This window comes from Siniperca chuatsi, linkage group LG3, assembly GCF_020085105.1.
Source record: "Siniperca chuatsi isolate FFG_IHB_CAS linkage group LG3, ASM2008510v1, whole genome shotgun sequence".
NCBI classification, from domain to species: Eukaryota; Metazoa; Chordata; class Actinopteri; order Centrarchiformes; family Sinipercidae; genus Siniperca; species Siniperca chuatsi.
This window is the reverse complement of record NC_058044.1, coordinates 2072743-2095242: the sequence shown is the minus strand read 5'-3', so window position 1 is coordinate 2095242 and position 22500 is coordinate 2072743. Positions and strand designations below refer to the sequence as shown.

The 22500-nt window shown below is 44.0% G+C and overlaps 3 protein-coding genes across 7 annotated transcripts in view; 1 reads left to right on the top strand and 2 right to left on the bottom strand.

Annotated features, from left to right (window-relative positions):
* Positions 1–2948: 2948 nt before the first annotated feature.
* Positions 2949–6374, top strand: map1lc3c (microtubule-associated protein 1 light chain 3 gamma). Its single transcript, XM_044189420.1, has 4 exons — positions 2949–3139; positions 3224–3279; positions 3384–3490; positions 6056–6374. The coding sequence occupies exons 1-4, from the start codon at positions 3079–3081 to the stop codon at positions 6216–6218; spliced, it is 387 nt and encodes a 128-aa protein (XP_044045355.1). The 5' UTR covers positions 2949–3078; the 3' UTR covers positions 6219–6374.
* A 3835-nt stretch (positions 6375–10209) lies between these two features.
* Positions 10210–13304, bottom strand: LOC122873053 (E3 ubiquitin-protein ligase TRIM39-like). The gene is made up of 2 exons (XM_044189360.1): positions 13030–13304; positions 10210–12420 (listed from the first exon to the last, which is right to left on the bottom strand). The coding sequence occupies exon 2, from the start codon at positions 12416–12418 to the stop codon at positions 10763–10765; it is 1656 nt and encodes a 551-aa protein (XP_044045295.1). The 5' UTR covers positions 12419–12420; positions 13030–13304; the 3' UTR covers positions 10210–10762.
* A 1150-nt stretch (positions 13305–14454) lies between these two features.
* LOC122873028 (NACHT, LRR and PYD domains-containing protein 12-like) overlaps positions 14455–22500 on the bottom strand; it is a 1034258-nt gene continuing 1026212 nt past the window's right edge. For 4 of the 5 annotated variants that reach the window (XM_044189279.1, XM_044189290.1, XM_044189282.1 and 1 more), the window contains one exon: positions 14455–16652. In XM_044189279.1, coding sequence (XP_044045214.1) covers positions 15004–16652 — 1649 coding nt within the window. In that variant the 3' untranslated portion in view covers positions 14455–15003. Of the gene's footprint in view, positions 16653–17278; positions 17725–22500 lie in introns of those variants that run through there. The other variant, XM_044189284.1, reaches the window with a different exon arrangement.

Here is a 22500-nt window from a genome sequence, read left to right as displayed (position 1 = left end):
CAGGACTTCTGCAATACAAGCAGGCCTATCGTTGGTCCTCCGGGGGCCACTAGGGGCCCCTCAGACCGGCAGCTGTTGTCAGGTGAAAACCCCGTATCTCCAAACTATCTCTCGTCTTTCTGGGAACTAAGCAAAAATATTCTCTTCTTGCTGGAGCTTGTTTTTCTTCCACTGGGAGGAGACATTTTTCATTTCACGTCACTTTTCAAAATAATTTAAAAGCATGAAAGAGATCATGTTTCTCCAATATTAGCTTCTCTGCACCGGCTCCCTGTAAGATCCAGAAGCTACAAAGCTACAAAGCTCTTAATGGTCAGGCACCATCATATCTTAAAGAGCTTATAATACCTTATTACCCGACTAGGACACTGCGCTCCCAGGATGCAGGGTTACTTGTTGTTCCTAGAGTCTCCAAAAGTAGATCAGGAGCCAGAGCCTTCAGTTATCAAGCTCCTCTCCTGTGGAACCAGGTCCCAGTTTGGGTTCGGGAGGCAGACACCATCTCCACATTTAAGAGTAGGCTTAAGACTTTCCTCTTTGATAAAGCTTATAGTTAGGGCTGGCTTGGGTGAGTCCTGAACCTGAACTTAGTTATGCTGCTATAGGCCTAGACTGCCGGGAGACTTCCCATGATGCACCTCTCTCCTCCTCTCCCTCTCCGTCTGTATGCATCTTTATCCCATTACTGCATGTTACTAACTCGACATCTTCTCTCTCCCGTAGTTTTGTGCTTTCTCGTTTCTCTCCTCTCTCCTTCTGTCGCTTTCAGCAGGTATTTCTGCCTCCGGAGCTGCAGAGTCTGGATCTGTGGTTGTGGGCCACCTGCTGCCCCCGTGTTCCTGCAGAGTCTGGATCTGTGGTTGTGGGCCACCAGCTGCCCCCGTGTTCCTGCAGAGTCTGGATCTGTGGTTGTGGGCCACCTGCTGCCCCCCGTGTTCCTGCAGAGTCTGGATCTGTGGTTGTGGTTCCACCTGCTGCCCCCGTGTTCCTGCAGAGTCTGGATATGTGGTTGTGGGCCACCTGCTGCCCCCGTGTTCCTGCAGAGTCTGGATCTGTGGTTGTGGTTCCACCTGCTGCCCCCGTGTTCCTGCAGAGTCTGGATCTGTGGTTGTGGGCCACCTGCTGCCCCCGTGTTCCTGCTCGACAACTGCTGCTAAAGTTGTTGTTATTGGCTCTGTTACTGATGCTGACATTATTATTCCTATAAAAATAATGACAGTATGGCCGCCCCCCCTGAGTCTGGTTCTGCTCGAGGTTTCTGCCTCTTAAAGGAAGTTTTCCTCGCCGCTGTGGCCAAGTGCTTGCTCACGGTGGGATTTGTTGGGTCTCTGTAAATAATATTATAAAGAGTTCGGTCTAGACCTGCTCTGTAGGAAAAGCGCACTGAGATAATTGCCGTTATATAAATAAAAATGAATTGAAAATCCCCAAATTTGCAGATACAAAGATTATTTTTTTTAAATGTTATTTTTGTTACATCATCAGTAGAGTTTTAAGTTCCATCTGAAGGGAGCTTTTTTTTACTTAACGTTAGCCAGATACAACCTGTTCTCTCACAACTCTTAAGCTAGCTAACGTTAGCCAGATACAACCTGTTCTATCACAACTCCGAAGCTAGCTAACGTTAGCCAGATACAACCTGTTCTCTCACAACTGCGAAGCTAGCTAACGTTAGCCAGATACAACCTGTTCTCTCACAACTGCGAAGCTAGCTAACGTTAGCCTGATACAACCTGTTCTCTCACAACTGCGAAGCCAGCTAACGTTAGCCTGATACAACCTGTTCTCTCACAACTGCGAAGCCAGCTAACGTTAGCAAGATACAACCTGTTCTCGCACAACTCCGAAGCTAGCTAACGTTAGCCTGATACAACCTGTTCTCTCACAACTCCGAAGCTAGCTAACATTAGCCTGATACAACCTGTTCTCTCACAACTCCGAAGCCAGCTAACATTAGCCAGATACAACCTGTTCTCTCACAACTCCGAAGCTAGCTAACATTAGCCATCTACAACCTGTTCTCTCACAACTCCGAAGCCAGCTAACGTTAGCCATCTACAACCTGTTCTCTCACAACTCCGAAGCTAGCTAACGTTAGCCAGATACAACCTGTTCTCTCACAACTCCGAAGCTAGCTAACGTTAGCCAGATACAACCTGTTCTCTCACAACTCCGAAGCTAGCTAACGTTAGCCAGATACAACCTGTTCTCTCACAACTCTGAAGCTAGCTAACGTTAGCCTGATAACGACTAATCGACCCAGTCGGCAGAATAAAACGTCGGCATTGTAACGGCACGTTTCTGCGAACCACGGATGCGTTGAGTAAAGCTTTCAGACGACATTTAACGCGCATCAAATGGCCGTTATCAGCGGAATAATTCTGTTTAAAGTTGGAACAGCGCTGTGGTTCAGGAAAAGATCATAGTTTGGGTCAAAATAACCGGCTTTGTCGCCAGAAAAACGGCTGCTAAACACTACGACCGGATACTATATGTTGGGGACTGACTTGGGACTTGACTTGACATAACCTCTGACCTTGTCAAGACATGATGCATTGTGTGTACGCAGTGGGAAATAGATAATCTTCATTTGAAAGTCAACGCTTAAACGAGCTCCGGGAATTTAAAACCAGGAGCCAAAGTTATCGTGGCACTCCCTGAGGGGGGTCCAGGGAAAACTGCTGGACCAGACTAACTTTTTACATTGGTGGCACTGGTGCATCTAACTTTTTCATTTAGGTGCTACCAGAACATAATTTAGGTGCACCCAATAATACATTTTAAGCGTTAACTTTTTTTTTTTTTGGGGGTAATAAATGACTTGCCTGTTAAAGAAAAAACTTGGACTTGGACCAAGCTTGTAGGGCCCCGAACCTGCTGAGACCGGCCCTGCGGGCTCCGACCCCCCCCCCCGGCCTGTCTGGCTCTAACGTGGTTAAATCCGCAGATGATCCCGCTGTGGCCGCGGCCATGTGCTAATCAGCTGATGCGCCACAGCCGCCCCTCCGCCCTATTTAACGGCCGCTCGGGGTGCACCGCCGCGCCCAGCAGCTCCGCGCCCTCCGGTGCACAGACGCCATGCCGCCGTTTGACAAACCCCAGCTGCAGAACAAACCCTTCAAACTGAGGAAGAGCTTCGGTAAATGCCCCAAACACCGGAAAACTGGACGGAAAAGTCGTTTAAACGTGAAAAATGTCTGACGTTTTCTTTATCTCCGCACAGCTACGAGGAAACACGAGGTGGCGGGGATCCGGTCCAAGTTCCCCAACAAGATCCCGGTGAGTTGGCGGCAGAAATGACTGATGATTAAACCTGGTACCGCAGGCTTAACGTCCTCGCTTGTCCCTCACCTGTCCCTCACCTGTCTCACGGCTGCTCGCAGGTGATCATCGAGCGCTACGAGCGGGAGAAGTATCTGCCGCTGCTGGACAAAACCAAGTTCCTGGTGCCGCACGAGCTCACCATGACGCAGTTCGTCACCATCATCAGGTAAAGCCCTCGCGCTGCCAGGTGTCGGGCTGGGGTTTTTTTGGGGGGGGGAATGCGTTGAATGATGTGGAGGTATTTGGGATGTGGCTATTTGCTGGGAGAGTGCTGCTGCAACTAAAAAGTGTTTTTGTTATTGATTAACGTGCTGATGATGTCATCTTTTAAAAGGTGACAAATATCTGCTTTCGGTTTCCTAAAACCCCCAAAAATATTCACTTATTTTATCGCATAAGACAAAAACAGCAAATCCTCAGATTTAGAGGCTGGAACCATGAAAAGTTTGGCTTTTAACAATTAATCGATTATCAAGTTATATTTCTTCCGATCACTATCGATTGTTTGTTTTCAGCTCTGGAACAATAAGCTGTATGTTTCTGAAAATGTCTTGTCTCACTTTAAGACTTTTTCCTCTTTAGATTTAAAGTTTTTTTTTTTGTTTTATTATCTTTATTTGGAATAAGTAAATGTTGCTCAGATGGAAGGATGGGTCTGTTTTCTGGAACTAACCAAACTTCATTCATAAAGTTGTACATTTTTCAGCTTCCCTCTCCTGTGTCGTGATGACGCAGCAGAAACAGTGTCAGTCTACAAACTGCTGAGTCGCTCTGAGTCCTAACATCTGTGAACATGTGTTAAAGCGTCTCCTCGGCAGCCGCCTGCGACGTGAAGGATCAGACTTCGCTTCATAATGTTGCAGAACAGCTGATGATGACTTGACACTTCAGAGCTTCTTCTGTTAAAGGACCCCCAAGTACACTGGGCCCCCCCCCAACACACTGGGCCCCCCCCCAACACACTGGGCCCCCCCCCAACACACTGGGGCCCCCCAACACACGGCCCTCGCTTTAACGTGTAGGCCGGCTCTCGCCGCAGTAGCGGTCCGGGCTGCCTCTGGTCTCTCCGTGCAGGTAGTTTTTGGCTTTGTGTGTTACCGTTGAGACGTCGGTCTCCAGGTGGTGCAGGTGTAGTTTCTGAGCTCGGCCTGTAACAGGAAACGAAGGTTTTTACAGGGGCGTCTTCTTCTTCAGGGGATTATCCCGAGCTGCTGCAGAGACTCAGTTTGTGGATGAACCCGTTGGACAGATCTCTCTGCTGTGTTGTGTTGAGGCAGAAACCTGATAAATGAATCTCTGAACAGCGACTGAAACCAAAACTACATCCTCGTGGGTTTGTGTGATCGGATCATTCGAAGACCTACGGCTTCTTACTGAGGCCCTTCATCAATCTAAGAGCAGGCCGAGGAGGGAAGTTGGCGCTAAAGATGACCTTTAGACAACCTCTTGATCTGGAAACTCAGACTGCTGAGGCTTTTGCACAGAACCGAGGACTGGCTTCGGCGTCCCGTCACACTCGCGGCCTCCTTCCTCTACAGCCAGTAGTGACAGGACGCAGGATTACAGCAGCCGGTCAGTGTAAATACAGGCGTGAGCACTGTTACGTCTGCTTTAAAGAAACTGCTTCGGTTTGGCCGACTGAGGGTCAGCTTCAGACGTTTCTCTGCAGCCGGCGTATGAAACGTGTCGGGGCTTCTCCTCCAGAGTGAGAATGACCTGACGGATGATAAACGCTCAGAATAGGAACCGGCGTCTTGCTGCTCTGCTGGGTTTGAGTCTTTCACCTCCAGATTTCTGGGAAGTTCCTAATTTTGGCCTTGGTCACGATGACACGGCAGGAAGTCGGCAGTAGTCCGGCTGCTCTAGAATCAGTTATAGCTCAAGGTTCAATAACCAAAGCAATGCTACATGCTGATGGTACTGTAGTCATTTTATACGCTACTCTTCCACTTGGTACAATAAATCTACGTTCTTGACTGTTTTTGTAGTTATAGATGATGATGGCTGTCAAACTGTCTGGAGTTAATAAGTAATTAAAGCACATGTTGCTTATTTCCCTTCACTGTGCAGAAGGACGTTTTTTTGGCGTTAAATCTGTTTAACACCCGGTCGTACCTGCAGGAGTCATGACATCACAGCTAGTTTGGAGCCAATCAGGGTCCAGTATGAAACCAGTAAAAACCCGGAGACGGGGCTTGACAGCGACGCAGGAGATGAAACTAACAACTTATAATATTGCAAGCAGAGAAAGCAAAATCTGAGCATGAGAGTGCGTTATTGACATGTGACGGAATAATATTTGAGATTAATTTGGATCAATTAACTTTAATCTCAGATCGGCCTTGTGTTATTTCATCAGAGCAAGAACTTTTACCTAGTTTGTTCCTGGAGCAGTTTTCTGCCCATCCACGATGTTTTTATATTTATTTTTTAAAAAGCTTTCAAATGGTGCCTCATTTTCTTCGTGCAATGCATTGTGGGACAATAGTGTCCATCAAGAGCACACTAAGGGAGCACTGCAGTTTTACTCTGCATACTAACATTCCTGTTGAGGTTTTTGTCATTTTTCTCCAGCGTGAACACAGTAAACCCTCTCAGACTCGGCTGAAGTGAGCCGGTGGCAGTTAAACAGCGGCACGTCGTCGCTGAAGCAGCATCACATGTGAGTCCGCTAACGGCAGGACGTCTCTCGTTAACGGCTGTCTGTCTGTCTCTGTCCTCTGTCTCTCAGGAACAGGATGGCGCTGCTGCCCTCGCAGGCCTTCTACCTGCTCGTCAACAACAGCGGGCTGGCCAGCATGTCCCTCACCATGGCTCAGGTGTACAAAGACCACCAGGACGAGGACGGCTTCCTCTACATGACCTACGCCTCGCAGGAGATGTTCGGACACTGACGCAAACCGCTTCCTACTTTAGCTTTTATTCCATGTTAAAGGCCGCTGCCTTCTCTATCGGCTGTAAAAAGAGAGATTTTTGTATATATTTGTTGTACATGTGATTGTGGATTTTAAGTCAAATATGTGTATCTAATAAATCTTAAGTCAAACTGAGTTTTTACACAACAGATTTGTATTTAATGCTGCTGCACGTTTTATTTTAAGCTGAAGTTTTTGTTGAAGATGGTTCAGCTCAGACTGCTTCGTGGGCTTTTATGCTGCATTAATGTCATATTGGACTACTGTAAATATCACTCGTGAAAAATATTTTTATATTTTTCTGGGGGGAGGGAGAACAACTATACTTGCGGTGCTTGAGACCATGCGGTCGCCCCACCACATGTCCACCGGACATACAAAGGATTTATCTTAACAAGTTCGGCCATTATGTTGGTTTAATACATTGGCCGCCATGAGGTGCCGCTTCACAGGGACGCCTCTTATCTGAAGGCAAGTGCTACAGTTAGGAAGTCAGATAATAAGCAATAAATAATGTAAAGGGGGGACAACCTGGAACCCATTACATCTGCAAACCTTCATGCAACGGTCTCGAGTCGTCCTGAACATGAGGCTCGTCCCTCCCCATGTGAACAGAGCGGGACCTAATGAGGTTAATGATCAGTGACCCCTTCAGGTCTTCGCTCTAGTCGGTCAAATCCTGTGGTGGATTTATTTTACCAAGTTTTATTTTTTCAGTGTGTGTAATACTCTCACCACCAGTGTTGTAGGCCTGCAAGCTTTTAAAAATGTTTTTTATAGAAATGTGTGAAAAATTATATCAAAAGCCTGCTGGTTAGTCCTAGTTCTAACCAAACCAGGAAGCATTTGTCGTCCATTGAAGCCACATGCAGAACTCCTCTTAGTATTTCTAAAATCCCAGTTTCGGCTCTGAGCTGAAGGTTAGTTTGAGTTCATACAGTCTCCTCCTTACTGTGTTTGAGTCAAGTAAAAGTCGTCCCTGTGCAGTAAGACGCTCCTGTCAGTGTTTTATTATATCTGATGTTTCTGGATTCATATTCCTGCTGCATTAATGTGTGTGTTGCATTTTACTGCTGCAGATGTTAACATGTTTAATCCAAGTGGGTTAAAAAAAAAGTTTATTTAGCTTGAGAAGTTTCTCGACCCATAAAGGAAACACTTCATCCTTCAGATGGTTTTCACATTCAGCTACCTCAGCATTGTACTAAAGTACAGTTCCTGGACTGGATGAAAGCTGGTTCAGTCATGAACTGGTTCTTTTGTCTCCGGTGTCAGGACACTAGATGGCAGCAGAGATCCACCAAACTCAACACAGCCTCCTTCAGTTTCTCCTGAGAGAGTTTTGAATGTTTCTTCATTATTCCTCAGATCTTTGAGCTGAAATAGACATAAAATAATCTGTTAGAGAACTAGCTGAACTCGCAGGTTGTGTCTGAGCTACATCAGCTCTCACCAGTGGAGGAATGTAACATTTAGTGTACTCGAGTACAAATTTGAGGTAGCAACGCTACAAACACATGATGACCTTATAGACCATGATGCATTGCTGCAGATTAAACTACCCAACAGTATATAAAGCAGTTAAAATGAGCTCAACCTTAAACATCTGCAGCAGTAAAATGCAGCAGGAACATTAATCCAGAAACATCAGATATAACAGGAAGACACTGACAGGAGCATTTACTGCTCAGTGTGCTGCTTTTGCTTAAAGGTCCAGTGTGAAGGATTTAGTGGCATCCAGCAGTGAAATCCCCCTGAATTTACTGTTTATCAGACCACAAAAGAGACATGAATTAGGTTGGAAACATCGATAGACGCCAGAGCATCACTGATTAACTTACTGTACAAAAACACAACTTTATTCACTAATTTTTACTGAAACTGGATCATAGTTTATGGAGAAAATATTTTCTGTTTTTCCCTCTTATGTCCTCTGTTTCCTGATAGACAGATAGCATCACCATAGCTCACTTAGCCATGCAGCTAGCGGTCCATTGCTCGCTCGTTCTGGGCTACTGTAGAAACATGGCGGCCTCCGTGGAAGGGGACCCGCTCCCTCTGTAGATATAAAGGGCTTATTCTAAGGTAACGAAAACACAACGATTCTTATTTTCAGGTGATTATACACTAATGAAAACATACTCATAAATATTATATTCCATTTCTGCCGACAGCTCCTCCTAAATGGACCTTTAAGTGAAGGATCTGAATACTTCTTCCACCGCTGACAGACTAAGCATGCAGTAAATCAGATCAAACACTTGTTTTGAAATGTCCATAGGGAGGCGCTCTCTCTCTCTCTGCCATGAAACTTCACATAAAACATCTTTTGTGAAAAAGTCCTGCAGTGATTAAGTCGTTACTTCCTTCTTTACTAGATTTCATTACAAACGTCATTAGAGGAGTTGACGCGAGCGGTTTTGTGGATCTCACTTGTTCCTCAGAGTTGCAGAGAAGGTTGGCTGATAGTTTACGCCCCATTAACTGTAATGGAATTAACAAAAACTGATTACGTCCACTGAATCTCCACCAGCTGCCTCACTGAGGAGGAAACACAGAGCAGAGAGACTCATCAGTCTCCCATCATACTGTAGGGTTGAAATCATGCTGTATTTGAATCTATTTATGTTCAGTTTTCAACATTTGTAAATAACTAAAGTTATAAATAAATAAATCTCATAGATTCAGTTTAAATCTCTGATCACCAATTCAAATGTACAAATGAAATGTTGATTATGACACATCACAATAGCAGCTGAGCCACAGCTGAGCCACAGTCCTCTCATATGATGGTGGACGGACTCTGACCTCTGTCCAGTCCTTGGTGGGTGGTGGGTGGTGGGTGTTTAGGGACTGGAAACTCTGGAGAAGATGGAGGTGGTCTTCAGAGCGTGAGAGCTGCTCCACCTCAGTCCTTTTCTTCATCAGCTCAGAGATTTCCTGTTCCAGCTCTTTGATGAAAGCTTCGGTCTGTTTTTCTGTTGTTTTCTGCTTCTCTTTGATTGTATGGATGAGATTGGCCTGGCCTCTCAACATATTTCTGATCTGATCACCAATTTAAATGTACAAATGAAATGTTGATATGACACATCACAATAGCAGGTGTAGCGTACTGACTTTGACACACCACATTTTTCACAAGCTACTTGATTCAGATCAGCTTAAATTATTGATCTGATATGATCAGGAAGTTTAACAGAAAACTGACTCCTAAATGATGTGACGTGGTCAGCTGATCGTTTCATGGCAGAAGACTCACCCCTCTGTTAGTCTGTTGAGAGTGGTGCTTCTTTGTCTCACAAGCAACCTTTGGTCAAGTAAAGACACCAGTATGCAGACCGCACAGTAACCAGACAACAGCCGAAACGTTCATGGCCGGCCCTAAGCATAGGCCGTATAAGGGGCCGCCTAGGGTGCCACCATGTATCCAGATATTAACTGGTTGATCTGTTTTTTGTGGCGTGCTGCACACCGGCGGCGCGGCCGATCGACTAAGCGAGGGCACAACACATGAACTATGCATTAACAGACAACTGACAGTAAAGCAAAACAGGTGAAGATATTTAAACTGTAGTCTTTTTGTCTCATTCATTTATGATGAAGAGGTCCAAGCCATCTGGTGCAGAAGGAAGATGATGAAAATAAAGCAAAATACAGAGGTATGTATAATAATGCCATTATTCTTATCAAGCACAGCTAGCTATTTAAGCTTAGCTAGCAGCTAGCTAATAGCCTGTCCCTATCCCTGGCCACTTCGCATCGTGGACGGCCGAGTGACCTTGTTTCTCGACGATGTCTTTCTCTGCTCGGGTCGAAAGCATGATTGTTATATAACAAGCTGAATAATTGAATAACTGGTGAAACACCGGGGGGCTTTTATTGTGAAGCAGCCGCAGGAAACACAATGTATTTGTCATGAAATACAACTTAAATGTAAACAAGGCTTTTGTGTTCAGTGTTCAACAACTAGTTTATTTTACAGTTTTTATTCCAGTAATTAAACAAACCACTTTTCACACAAAATAGAAAATTACATTAGCAATTAACTTGTCCATTAACTTTTTATGCTACAAACTGTATTCTGTAGACACTATAGACATGTGAAAGGCCTTGCTCTCAAATGAAGCTTTATAACACAATTAAATATTCATCAATATGTTTTCTGTGGCTGCACATCAAACAGAAAAAGAAAAAAATCTAGATATTTTGCAGCATTTTTTTACAAAAGTCTTTGAAAACTGTTTCTTCTGGAACTGAAAATAAATGTTTGTGGGTTTTATAGATATTCTCCACATAAAGTGTGTTAGGATGCAGGGTTGAAGAGATGAATGCATCAAATTAATGTGTGGCTGATGTAATGGGATACATATAATAAAAAATCTTAACAATGAAATATAAATCAATTACCACAGTAAACAGATTTTGTAGAAAATAAGATGTGATAAAACTATACAGTGTCACTAAACATGTACATTTCTTCCCTTGAATAAAAATAATTCAATACATGAAGTAAGACAAAGTGATTAGTTTACTCTGACAGGAGAGATGATCAGAGGTGCAGAGTTTTTACCACCATAATTATCACCGGGATTGAAGTATGGGAAGAGTTTCTCAGTGAAGGAGCAGCCAGTAAAGCAGTAGATAAGAGCTGCAGCATCTACGTCAGAAAATGAGACCAGACCCTCCTCATAATGCACAAACACCCCCACCTTCTGAGGCTGAGACTTCAGAGAGAGACGGACTGAAGGGCCAGCAAGAGCTTTGTACCCTTTGTACTCATTTCCATTTCTCAACCCAATAGTCCAGTTACCATCCTCAGGGCTCAGTGTAATGTCTGCCTTCCTGTTGATCGACTCTCTGCACACTCCTAAAGTCCATTTAGTCTTTCCTTTAACCTGAACCTCAAAGTAAAATCTGCCTGAAGAGAAACTCTGCTTTCCTAAAACACAGAGACTGGTAGAAAATCTCTCTGGATTGTTTGGAAGTTTCTTCTTTATATCACCATGATTCACTTGTTTCCCATCATTAGACAGGATGAGACTGCGATGTGCTGTATCAGGATCAAGAGTCACATCCACTGCATACTGCTGGACCCTCTTCAGCCCTGCTTCAAGCAGCTTCTTTATCTTTTTACTGAGTGTCTCCTGCAGCTGAGCCACAGCTCTCACCACAGTCCCCTCATATGATGGTGGAGGGACGCTGACCTCTGTCCAGTCCTTGGTGGATGGTGGGCGGTGGGTGTTTAGGGACTGGACACTCTGGAGGAGGTGGAGGTGGTCTTCAGAGCGTGAGAGCTGCTCCACCTCAGTCCTTCTCTTCATCAGCTCAGAGATTTCCTGTTGCAGCTCTTTGATGAAAGCTTCGGCCTGTTTCTCTGTTGTTTTCTGCTTCGCTTTGATCGTGTGGATGAGATTGGCCTGGCCTCTCTCAACAGACGCCATCAGAGAAGTGAAGACCTGAACACCTTCTGCTATCGCTCTGTCTGCATCTTCCTTACCGAGGTCAACCGAGCGTTTGATCTCCTGAATCTTTAGTCGTCTCTTCTGGATCATCTGCTGAGTTTCAGCCTCTGTCTTCCCCAGCTCGGCCTTCTTCTCTTCATATCCTTCCTTCAGAGGAACAACATCATGTGTCTTGTGGTCTAAAACAGGGCAGAGCATGCAGACACATGTCTGGTCGGTCTTACAGAACAGCTCCAGAGGTTTATCGTGCTTCGTACACATCCTGCCTTCCAGGTTCTCCACAGGGTCGATCAGCTGATGTCTTTTCATGCCCAACACTGTCAGATGAAGCTCCAGGTGAGTCTCACAGTAGGAGGCCAGACACACCAGGCAGGACTTCAGGGCCTTCAGTTTGGTTCCAGTGCAGACGTCACAGGGAACTTCTCCTGGTTTGGCAACTTGTGTCTCTGAGCTGCTGCTGCTGGCTTCCTGTTGAGCTGACTGTCTGAACTGAGCAGCCATTTCAGAGATGAAAGTGTTGACGTGCAGCTCAGGTCTTGTGTAGAAAACCTTTTTACACATCGGACACAGGTACTGGTCTTTAGTATCCCAGTGTTCATTGATGCAATTTTTGCAGAAGTTGTGTCCACATGATGTGGTGACAGGATCAGTGAACACATCCAGACAGATGGAGCACAGAAACTGATCTTCAGATCGCAGATAGTTCGCAGCAGCCATATCTACACATGTAGTGTGAAAGAGAAGATGAACATTTAAATCAAAATGCACTTTTTTAATTATTTGTTTAAAAAGAAAGAAGTGTGTTTAATGTTATTTTAAGCATAACACATATTAGCTAAAGTAATTTTGAATTATACATGTGTGTGTTCATATCCTGTTGTGTAGACCGATTCTTATTGAAGAATAGCACTGCTAACAAAGCTCTTGATGGCAAATGCATGGCATTTCTTCTTGCTGCTTCACATTAAAAGCCTCCTGCTGTTTCGCTGGTGGAAAGCTTTTATTGAGAAATAGCCAGAGGAAGTCGAATGCAAAATGGCTGCAGGAAGCGATCAATAAACGGTAATAATACCAGGAAAGTTGGAGTGAAGCTAAACTCCAAACCTCAGAGATTCAGTTACAAGTTACTAAAGTCCTGAGAAGTGACACAGAGAGACTGTTTAAAGCAGTTAAAGTGGGCTACTGTATAGTGGGCCTATGGACAAACAGCCATAGTTATATTTTAACCAAGTATGAAATGCAAAGAGTGGAACTTCATGCCTGAGTAGAGCTGAAGTCTTGTGTTAATCCTGGTTGCTGAAACTGTAAATATGATCAGCTGTACTCACCAGTGTTTGGCAGAGACTCTGCTGTGTTGCTGAGAAAGACCTGATGAACTCAGTTTGAATTTTCTTTTAGAGAGAAACAGAGACTTGTCTCGACTGCTGCGTGGCTGCCACTCTGACAAACTTAACTTTCATTTCTGGAGTGTGACGTTGAAGCTCTCCTCTTTCCAGTGTTGCTCCACCTCTTACTGCAGCTCTGTTGGTTTTGTTTCCTCCGTCTGATTTACATGATTATTGGGAAACACCTGGGTTTTCTCTGATTTTAATATGGACCACAGGTGGTACTATACCTAACAGGTGTGAGGAGTAAGGTATGGGAAGAGGTGTTGTTTTCCTGAGCAGATTTTGCCTAGGGCTCCAAAAATGCTAGCGTAGGCCCCACTTTGGTCCAGACTGAAATGTACCAACTGTGGTATGGATTGACATGAAATCTGAACATTTTGTACATTTATTTTGTATTCGTAGTCTCCAGCTTGTGAATCCTAATGACTTTTGTGATCCTCTGACTTTTCCTCTAGCACCAGCATGATGTTCACATTTTTGGTTTTGAGTGAAATATCTCAACAGCTATTTGATGGATTGTCATGAAATTTAGTCCACACATTCATGTTCCCCTCAGGATGAATCGTAATAACTTTGGTGATCCTCTGACTTTTCCTCTAGCACCATCATCAGGTCATCGCTTGAATGTGTTCAATACTGACCATCCAACCATCACACTAACCTCCACAGATGTCTGCACTGCACTGAGCCGGATCAACGCGCGCAAGGCTGCTGGACCAGACGACATCTTCGGTCGCGTACTCAAGGCTTGTGCAGCGGTCTTTACGGATATTTTCAACCTGTCCCTCGCCCATGCAGCTGTGCCAGCGTGCTTTAAATCCGCCTCCATTGTGCCAGTGACGAAACACTCGAGTCCAACGTGCCTGAACGACTACCGCCCGGTAGCACTCACACCCATTGTTATGAAGTGCTGGAACACCTAAAGGACTTCCTCCCATCCACACTGGACCCATACCGCAGCAATAGGAGCACAGAGGATGCAGTCTCCATGGCACTGCACTCTGTACTCACACACTTGGACAATAAGAACACTTATGCACGAATGCTATTTGTTGACTTCAGCTCTGCATTCAACACTGTCATTCCTTTCCAAGTTAATCACCAAACTTGGAAAGCTGGGCATTAATGCCTCCATTTGCAATTGGATTATGGACTTCCTGACAAACAGACCTCAGCTTGTGATCAAGCGTAATTCTGTCTCATTGATATCACGCTCACTGTTCACTCTCCTACAGCCGGAGCGTATTCAGTCACTGCTGGTGGAAACAAACATTTCTTCCTGCCATTTGTCATGAAATACAACTTATGTTTAAACCAGGCTTTTGTGCTCAGTGTTTGGTGCTCAAGTCACTGCTTACTCAGGCCTTGTGTTCAACAACTAGTTTATTTGACAGTTTTTATTCCAGTAATTAAACAAACCACTTTTCATACAAAATAGAAAATTACATTAGCGATTAACATTGTCCATTAACTTTTTATGCTACAAACTGTATTCTGTAGACACTATAGACATGTAAAAGGCCTTACTCTCAAATGACGCTTTATGACACAATTAAATATTCATCAATATGTTTTCTGTGGCTGCACATCAAACAGAAAAAGGAAAAAAATCTAGATATTTTGCAGCATTTTTTTTACACAATTACTCAAAATTCATCTTGACATATTTTGTGTCTTTAGAAACAGTGATTTCTTAAAATAAATGTCTGTGGGTTTTATAGATATTCTCCACATAAAGTGTGTTACGATGGGTTGAAGAAATGAATACATCAAATTAATGTGTTGCCGATATAATGGGATACATATAATAAAAAATCTTAACAATGAAATATAAATCAATCACCACAGTAAACTCTAAATATGTATTTGTTCCCTTGAATAAAAATAAATCAATACATGAAGTTAGATAAGTGATTAGTTTACTCTGACACGAGAGATGATCAGAGGTGCAGAGTTTTTACCACCATCATTAAGACAGGGACTGAAGTATGGGAAGAGTTTCTCAGTGAAGGAGCAGCCAGTAAAGGAGTAGATAAGAGCAGCAGCATCTACGTCATAAAATGAGACCAGACCCTCCTCATAATGCACAAACACCCCCACCTTCTGAGGCTGAGACTTCAGAGAGAGACCGACTGAAGGGCCAGCAAGAGCTTTGTACTCATTTCCATTTCTCAACCACATAGTCCAGTAACCATCCTCAGGGCTCAGTGTGAACTCTCCCTTCCTGTCGATCGACTCTCTGCACACTCCTAAAGTCCATTCAGTCTTTCCTTTAACCTGAACCTCAAAGTAAAATCTGCCTGAAGAGAAACTCTGCTTTCCTAAAACACAGATACAGCAAGAAAATCTCTCTGGGTTGTTTGGAAGTTTCATCTGAACATCACCATGATTCACTTGTTTCCCATCATTAGACAGGATGAGACTGCAATGTGCTGTATTACGATCAAGAGTCACATCCACTGCATACTGCTGGATCCTCTTCAGCTCTGCTTCAAGCAGCTTCTTCATCTGTTTACTGAGTGTCTCCTCCAGCTGAACCACAGCTCTCACCACAGTCCCCTCATATGATGGTGGACGGACGCTGACCTCTGTCCAGTCCTTGGTGGATGGTGGGTGGTGGGTGTTTAGGGACTGCAAACTCTGGAGAAGATGGAGGTGGTCTTGAGAGCGTGAGAGCTGCTCCACCTTAGTCCTTCTCTTCATCAGCTCAGAGATTTCCTGTTGCAGCTCTTTGATGAAAGCTTCGGCCTGTTTCTCTGTTGTTTTCTGCTTCTCTTTGATCGTGTGGATGAGATTGGCCTGGCCTCTCTCAACAGACTCCTTCAGAGAAGTGAAGACCTGAACACCTTCTGCGATCTCTCTGTCTGCATCTTCCTTACCGAGGTCAACCGAGCGTTTGATCTCCTGAATCTTTAGTCGTCTCTTCTGGATCATCTGCTGAATTTCACCCTCTGTCTTCCCCAGCTCGGCCTTCTTTCCTTCATATTCTTCCTTCAGAGGAACAAACTCATGTGTCTTGTGGTCTAAAACAGTGCAGAGCGCGCAGACATATGTCTGGTCGGTCTTACAGAACAGCTCCAGAGGTTTATCGTGCTTCGTACACATCCTGCCTTCCAGGTTCTCCACAGGGTTGATCAGCTGATGTCTTTTCAGACGTGAAGCTGTCAGATGAGGCTCCAGGTGAGTCTCACAGTAGGAGGCCAGACACACCAGGCAGGACTTCAGGGCCTTCAGTTTGGTTCCAGTGCAGACGTCACAGGGAACTTCTCCTGGTTTGGACACTTGTGTCTCTGAGCTGCTGCTGCTGGCTTTCTGTTGAGCTGACTGTCTGAACTGAGCAGCCATCTCAGAGATGAAAGTGTTGACCTGCAGCTCAGGTCTTGTGTTGAAAACCTTTTTACACATCGGACACAGGCACCGGTCGTTAGTATCCCAGTGTACGTTGATGCAGTTTTTGCAGAAGTTGTGTCCACATGGTGTGCTGACAGGATCAGTGAACACATCCAGACAGATGGAGCACAGAAACTGATCTTCAGATCGCAGATAGTTCGCAGCAGCCATATCTACACACGTAGCGTGAAAGAAGAAAAACATTTAATTCAAAATACACTTTTATGTATTTGTTTAAAAAGAAAGAAGTGTGATTACTGTTATTTTAAGCATAACACATGATATTATCTAAAGTAATTTTTAATTATACATGCAATATTTTGAATTTGGCCGAGCCGTGAGCAGCCGTGAACTCCCATTGTGTAGACCAAATTTTTTATTGAAGAATAGTATTGCTAACAAAGCTCTTGATGGTAAACACATTTCCTCTTGCTGCTTCACATTAAAAGCCTCCTGCTGGCTTGCTGGTGGAAAGCTTTTATTGTGAAACAACTAGAGGAAGTAGAATGCAGAATGGCTGCAGGAAGCGATCAGTAAACAGTAATAATACCAGGAAAGTTGGAGTGAAGCTAAACCTCAGAGATTCAGTTACAAGTTACTAAAGTCCTGAGAAGTGACACAGAGAGACTGTTTAAAGCAGTTGAAGTGGGCTACTGTATAGTGGGCCTGTGGACAAACAGCCATAGTTATATTTTAACCAAGTATGAAATGCAAAGAGTGGAACTTCCTGCCTGAGTAGAGCTGAAGTTTTGTGTTAATCCTGGTTGCTGAAACTGTAAATATGATCAGCTGTACTCACCAGTGTTTGGCAGAGACTCTGCTGTGTTGCTGAGAAAGACCTGATGAACTCAGTTTGAATTTTCTTTTAGAGAGAAACAGAGACTTGTCGCGACTGCTGCGTGGCTGCCACTCTGACAAACTTAACTTTCATTTCTGGAGTGTGACGTTGAAAATCTTGTCTTTCCAGTGTTGCTCCGCCTCTTACTGCAGCTCTGTTGGCTTTGTTTCCTCCCTCTGATTTACATGATTATTGGGAAACACCTCTCTGATTAATATGGAGCAAAGGTGGTACTATACCTAACAGGTGTGAGGAGTAAGGTATGTGAAGAGGTGTTGCTGACCTTAATTATGCGTTGGAACTTTAAAGGTGCTGTAAGAGACCTTCACTGCCGCTAAACGTTGCACTACAGCACCAGCATCCCCACCAAAACAAATGGCCGCTACGGCCCACCAGACTCCATTAAGAAAAACAGTAATTTTACCTCACCACTCAATTCCATCACTTAACATTACTAGAGAGTGAATTCTGCTCCCTGTTTTATAATATCTGACAGTGTACAAATATTGTATGACACCACGTTAAGTTGGGACTCTTGTTTGATTCCGTTTTTTTCTCATGTTGTATGTGAAGTGTTCTTTGCTGGACGTCCATTTATTCATCCACACAGTTGGCATGAACGAACACTGAAAACCTAGGGAGAGTCTGTTGGTCACATTATTACTGTTGAACGAGTAAAGGTGGTACTATACCTAACAGGAGTAAGGTATGTGAAGAGGTGTTGTTTTCCTGAGCAGATTTTGCCTAGGGATCCAAAAATGCTAGGGTAGGCCCCACTTTGGTCCAGACTGAAATGTACCAACTGTGGTATGGATTGACATAAAATCTGAACATTTTGTACATTTATTTTGTATTTGTAGTCTCCAGATAGTGAATCCTAATGACTTTAGTGATCCTCTGACTTTTACTCTAGCGCCATCATCAGGTCATCACTTGAATGTGTTCAATACTGACCACCCAACCATCACACTAACCTCCACAGATGTCTACACTGCATTGAGCCGGATCAACGCGCGCAAGGCTGCTGGACCAGACGACATCTTCGGTCGCGTACTCAAGGCTTGTGCAGCACAGCTCGCTGGGGTCTTTACGGATATTTTCAACCTGTGCCAGCATGCTTTAAATCCACCTCCATTGTGCCAGTGCCGAAACACTCGAGTCCAACGTGCCTGAACGACTACCGCCCGGTAGCACTCACACCCATTGTTATGAAGTGCTGGAACACCTAAAGGACTTCCTCCCATCCACACTGGACCCATACCGCAGCAATAGGAGCACAGAGGATGCAGTCTCCATGGCACTGCACTCTGTACTCACACACTTGGACAATAAGAACACTTATGCACAAATGCTATTTGTTGACTTCAGCTCTGCATTCAACACTGTCATTCCTTTCCAAGTTAATCACCAAACTTGGAAACCTGGGCATTAATGCCTCCATTTGCAATTGGATTATGGACTTCCTGACAAACAGACCTCAGCTTGTTAGGTCAGGCCACAACTGCTCCACCACCATCACACTGGCGTACCACAGGGCTGTGTGCTGAGCCCCTTCCTCTTCACACTCGACTGCAGGCCTGCGCATGGATCTAACGCCTCATCAAGTTTGCAGACGATACTATGGTGATTGGTCTCATCAGCAACAACGAGGAGACTGCCTACAGGGAGGAGGTCCAGCACCTGGCCACATGGTGCTCAGACAATAACTTGCTCCTTAACACCTCCAAGACAAAAGCAGCTCATCGTGGACTTCAGGAAGGAGAGAGGAGGCACACATGACCCCATCCACATTAACGGGATGGCTGTTGAGCGTGTCTCCAGCTGCAAGGTCCTGGGGACCCATATTTCGGAGAACCTGTCCTGGACCACCAACACCTCCTGCCTGGTCAAGAAGGCTGACCAGCGCCTCTTCTTCCTGATGACACTGAAGAAGACCCAACTGTCCTTAGCTATCCTGATTAACTTCTATTGCTGCACAGTAGAGAGCATCCAGACCAGCTGAGTCACAGTCTGGTAGGTGAACTGCTCCAGAGCCCAGCGCTCTGCAGCAGGTGGTGAAAACTGCCCGGCGCATCACAGGGACTCCACTTCCAGCCATCGAGGACATCCAGAGGAAACTCTGTCTGCGTCGAGCCTGCAACGTTCTTAAGGACTCCTCACCCTGCCCAGAGACTGGTTTCTCGCCTCAGGTGCCTCCGGACCAGGACCAGCAGCCTGAGAAACAGCTTTTTTCCCAGAGCTGTCTTTCTACTGAACTCTGCCCCCCGCTGACTCCACTGTCCCCTCATACACCTTAACTTTAAATGCTGCTATATTGTTTTTGCTACATGCACCACATGTTCATTTGCACTACCGGACTATTTATTTATACATATACTGCATCATCTGCACTCCAGTACTCTGTACTGAACACTTCAATAACTCATCTACTGCACTGTTAACTATTTCTGTCCATAATTTGCACTACTTAATATTCATTGCACTGCTTCATAGTAACGGCATCTGTATATAATGTCCATAGCACCACTTGTAAAATATTTTCACAATACTGCTCTATCCTGACACACACTTTATATCCTGCACTTGCTTATTGCACTTCTGGTTCAACCTGAACTGCATTTCGTTGCCTTGTACTTGTACATGTGTCATGACAATAAAGTTGAATCTAATCTAATGAATCTACTTTGGTTTGTGACCAAACACCTGCAGAACTAATGACGTTCCCATCAGCCTCAGCTGCACTTTGTGTTTACTGCTAATTAGCAAATGTTAGCATGCTAACATGCTAAACTAAGATGGTGAACATGGTAAACATTATATCTGCCAAACATCAGCATGTCAGAATTGTCATTGTGAGCGTGCTAGCATGCTGCTGTTAGCATTTAGCTCAAGTACAGCCTCACAGAGCTGCTAGCATGATTGCAGACTCTTAGCCAGTTCAATAAGTTATCAAAAAGGTTTCATCAACCAAACTCTCTTAAAAGTTTATCACTTCATAGGAGGAAATAAGTTGCTTTGGACAAAATTGTGTGCCAAATGTGATGTTAATAAAATTATTCAAAGATTTTTGATCTTTGCACGTCACTTGTTTGGTTCTTCTTTAACATTTACAACAGTTTGTCTAATGTTTGATGCTGAAAATCTCAGAACTGCACAGAAGACAGAACCTTGAAATGACAGTGAAGATATTCCCGAATGACTTCTGGTTATCTGAACGCCTTTTACAGTGTCAGACTTTATTTCTGTATAGATCTCAGTTTGATGCAGTCCTTAAGCTTAAGCTGATTTTTGACTGTTATTTGTCTTGTGTTATTTTTGACAGTAGGATTAAAGCAGGTTAAATAAAGATTAAACGCATACAGTAGAGCGGACGAACTGACTGACTTGTGTCAGAGTGTTTCGTTAAAGTGGAAGCTGTGTTATGTTTTCAGAGAAACTTTGTTTAATGGAGTCAGAGGTTCTGCTTAATGTCCTGCAGCAATCAGCCGGTGACCGCAGGCCTCTGGAAAGCCAATCGCTGCAGTTAATGAAGCCTGTTGTTGTGCAGCTGTAATGGTCCCAACTTCACACAGACTCATTACGCCTGTCTGGATGTACTCTCATCTGGTCTCGTTTGGGAAATGGGTTTCGTCTTACTCATCAATTAACAGCGGTGGGAGCCTCTGGAGCTTAGAGGGGAAGAAATCAGGGAGTATAAACTTGTACATTAGAGATTTTTACTCTTTCACTTTTCAGTTTCCTGAAGCCAGTGAAGCCTCCGGAGCATGAATCTATTTCCATCAGTTACTTTCTAACCAGTCAAATCAGCCATTTAGGCTGCAGGCTTTTATCCAAAGTACTGCAGGAGGTCACGTGATAGTAATGAATAAATCACATTATCATAAAGGAACAGTTTAATATTTTGGGAAATATGCTGACGTGGGTGACAGTGAAATGAGAATATTGACGTCAGTCTCATGTCAGGATGTGGTTAGCCTAGCTTAGCGCAAAGACTGGATGCAGGGGGAAACAGCTAGCCTGGCTCTGTCCAAACTTCAAAAATACACCTGCCAGCACGTCTAAAACGTACGAATCAACACACTGCATCTCGTTTGTTTAATCTGCACACAAACAGAAATGTAAAAATGTTTTTAAGGGGAGTTACTTGCCGGAGCTAACTTCTTGTTTTCTGTGCAGTGACTGCTTCGCAGCTTTCTGAAGTCTCGATGTCACGGCGAGGTCGTCAGGTTTGGTGCCATCGTGCCTGTGCAGAGACCAAAACCAAAAACCCCGTGCTCGCCGACGTATCTGACAACCCGCACTGCGGTCAGAGATGCTGACGTCACGGGCGGATGGATACACTGTTGTTCATCACTCAAAGTAGTTTCCACTTTTCCTCGTCTCTCCTGTTCTGTCGGATGAGCAGAAGAGCTTTTAACAGATTTCTTCACATTAGAGTGACGTCATCAGCAGCCGAAGTGTGTGAGGAGCATCTTAGTACTGCAGTAAGGATAATTCAGTTTTCTTAACAAGTTGGGTTTTATTTTTGTAGTTTTGAACCGTCATTGCTGAACACAACCTGTCTGATCTTGTGACTGGTATGATGCTGAGTACAGTGAGAGAAATGATGACAATGAAAAAGCCAAGTTGTAAATAAACTGGGATTATCTGGTTTGCATCTTCATATATTAACATACAGTATATATTAAATAATGGACTACCAATGTTTATACATATATGGATATATATAATATTTTGATCACATATATTAAAACGCTACATATTTTGTACATGTGTAATAATATTTATGAATGCATACTTGTAGTTTTCAGATGAATATACTGTGAAAAAACCACAATATAAATATGTAGCGCACAGTTTGTTTTGCAAAATATTTCAAAATAAAAAAAATCTCATCATCAAAGACGTTACTACGCAAAGGTAAAGGACAAAATATTCTTTGACGTCAACTCCGATCCCATGCAGTTTTAAATACATGCACATAAAAGATAATTCCACGTTTTGAGGTAGTTGTAACGTAACTGCACGCTGGTTCGTGCCGTCACCTTCCTACAGGAAAGCTGAGGGTTCGAATCCACAAGCTGTCTAATTATAAGGAATCATATTCATACCTGTGACTTAATCTAATACAAATATGTATGTTATATATGCATATATCTATCAAAAATATTGGTCATATAAGA

Coding starts and splice junctions, on each gene's coding strand:
- map1lc3c (XM_044189420.1), top strand. CDS start 3,079: ATGCCGCCGTTTGACAAACCCCAGCTGCAGAACAAACCCTTCAAACTG. Junction 3,140..3,223: donor CAAACTGAGGAAGAGCTTCG/GTAAATGCCCCA, acceptor ATCTCCGCACAG/CTACGAGGAAACACGAGGTG. Junction 3,491..6,055: donor CAGTTCGTCACCATCATCAG/GTAAAGCCCTCG, acceptor TCTGTCTCTCAG/GAACAGGATGGCGCTGCTGC.
- LOC122873053 (XM_044189360.1), bottom strand. CDS start 12,418: ATGGCTGCTGCGAACTATCTGCGATCTGAAGATCAGTTTCTGTGCTCC.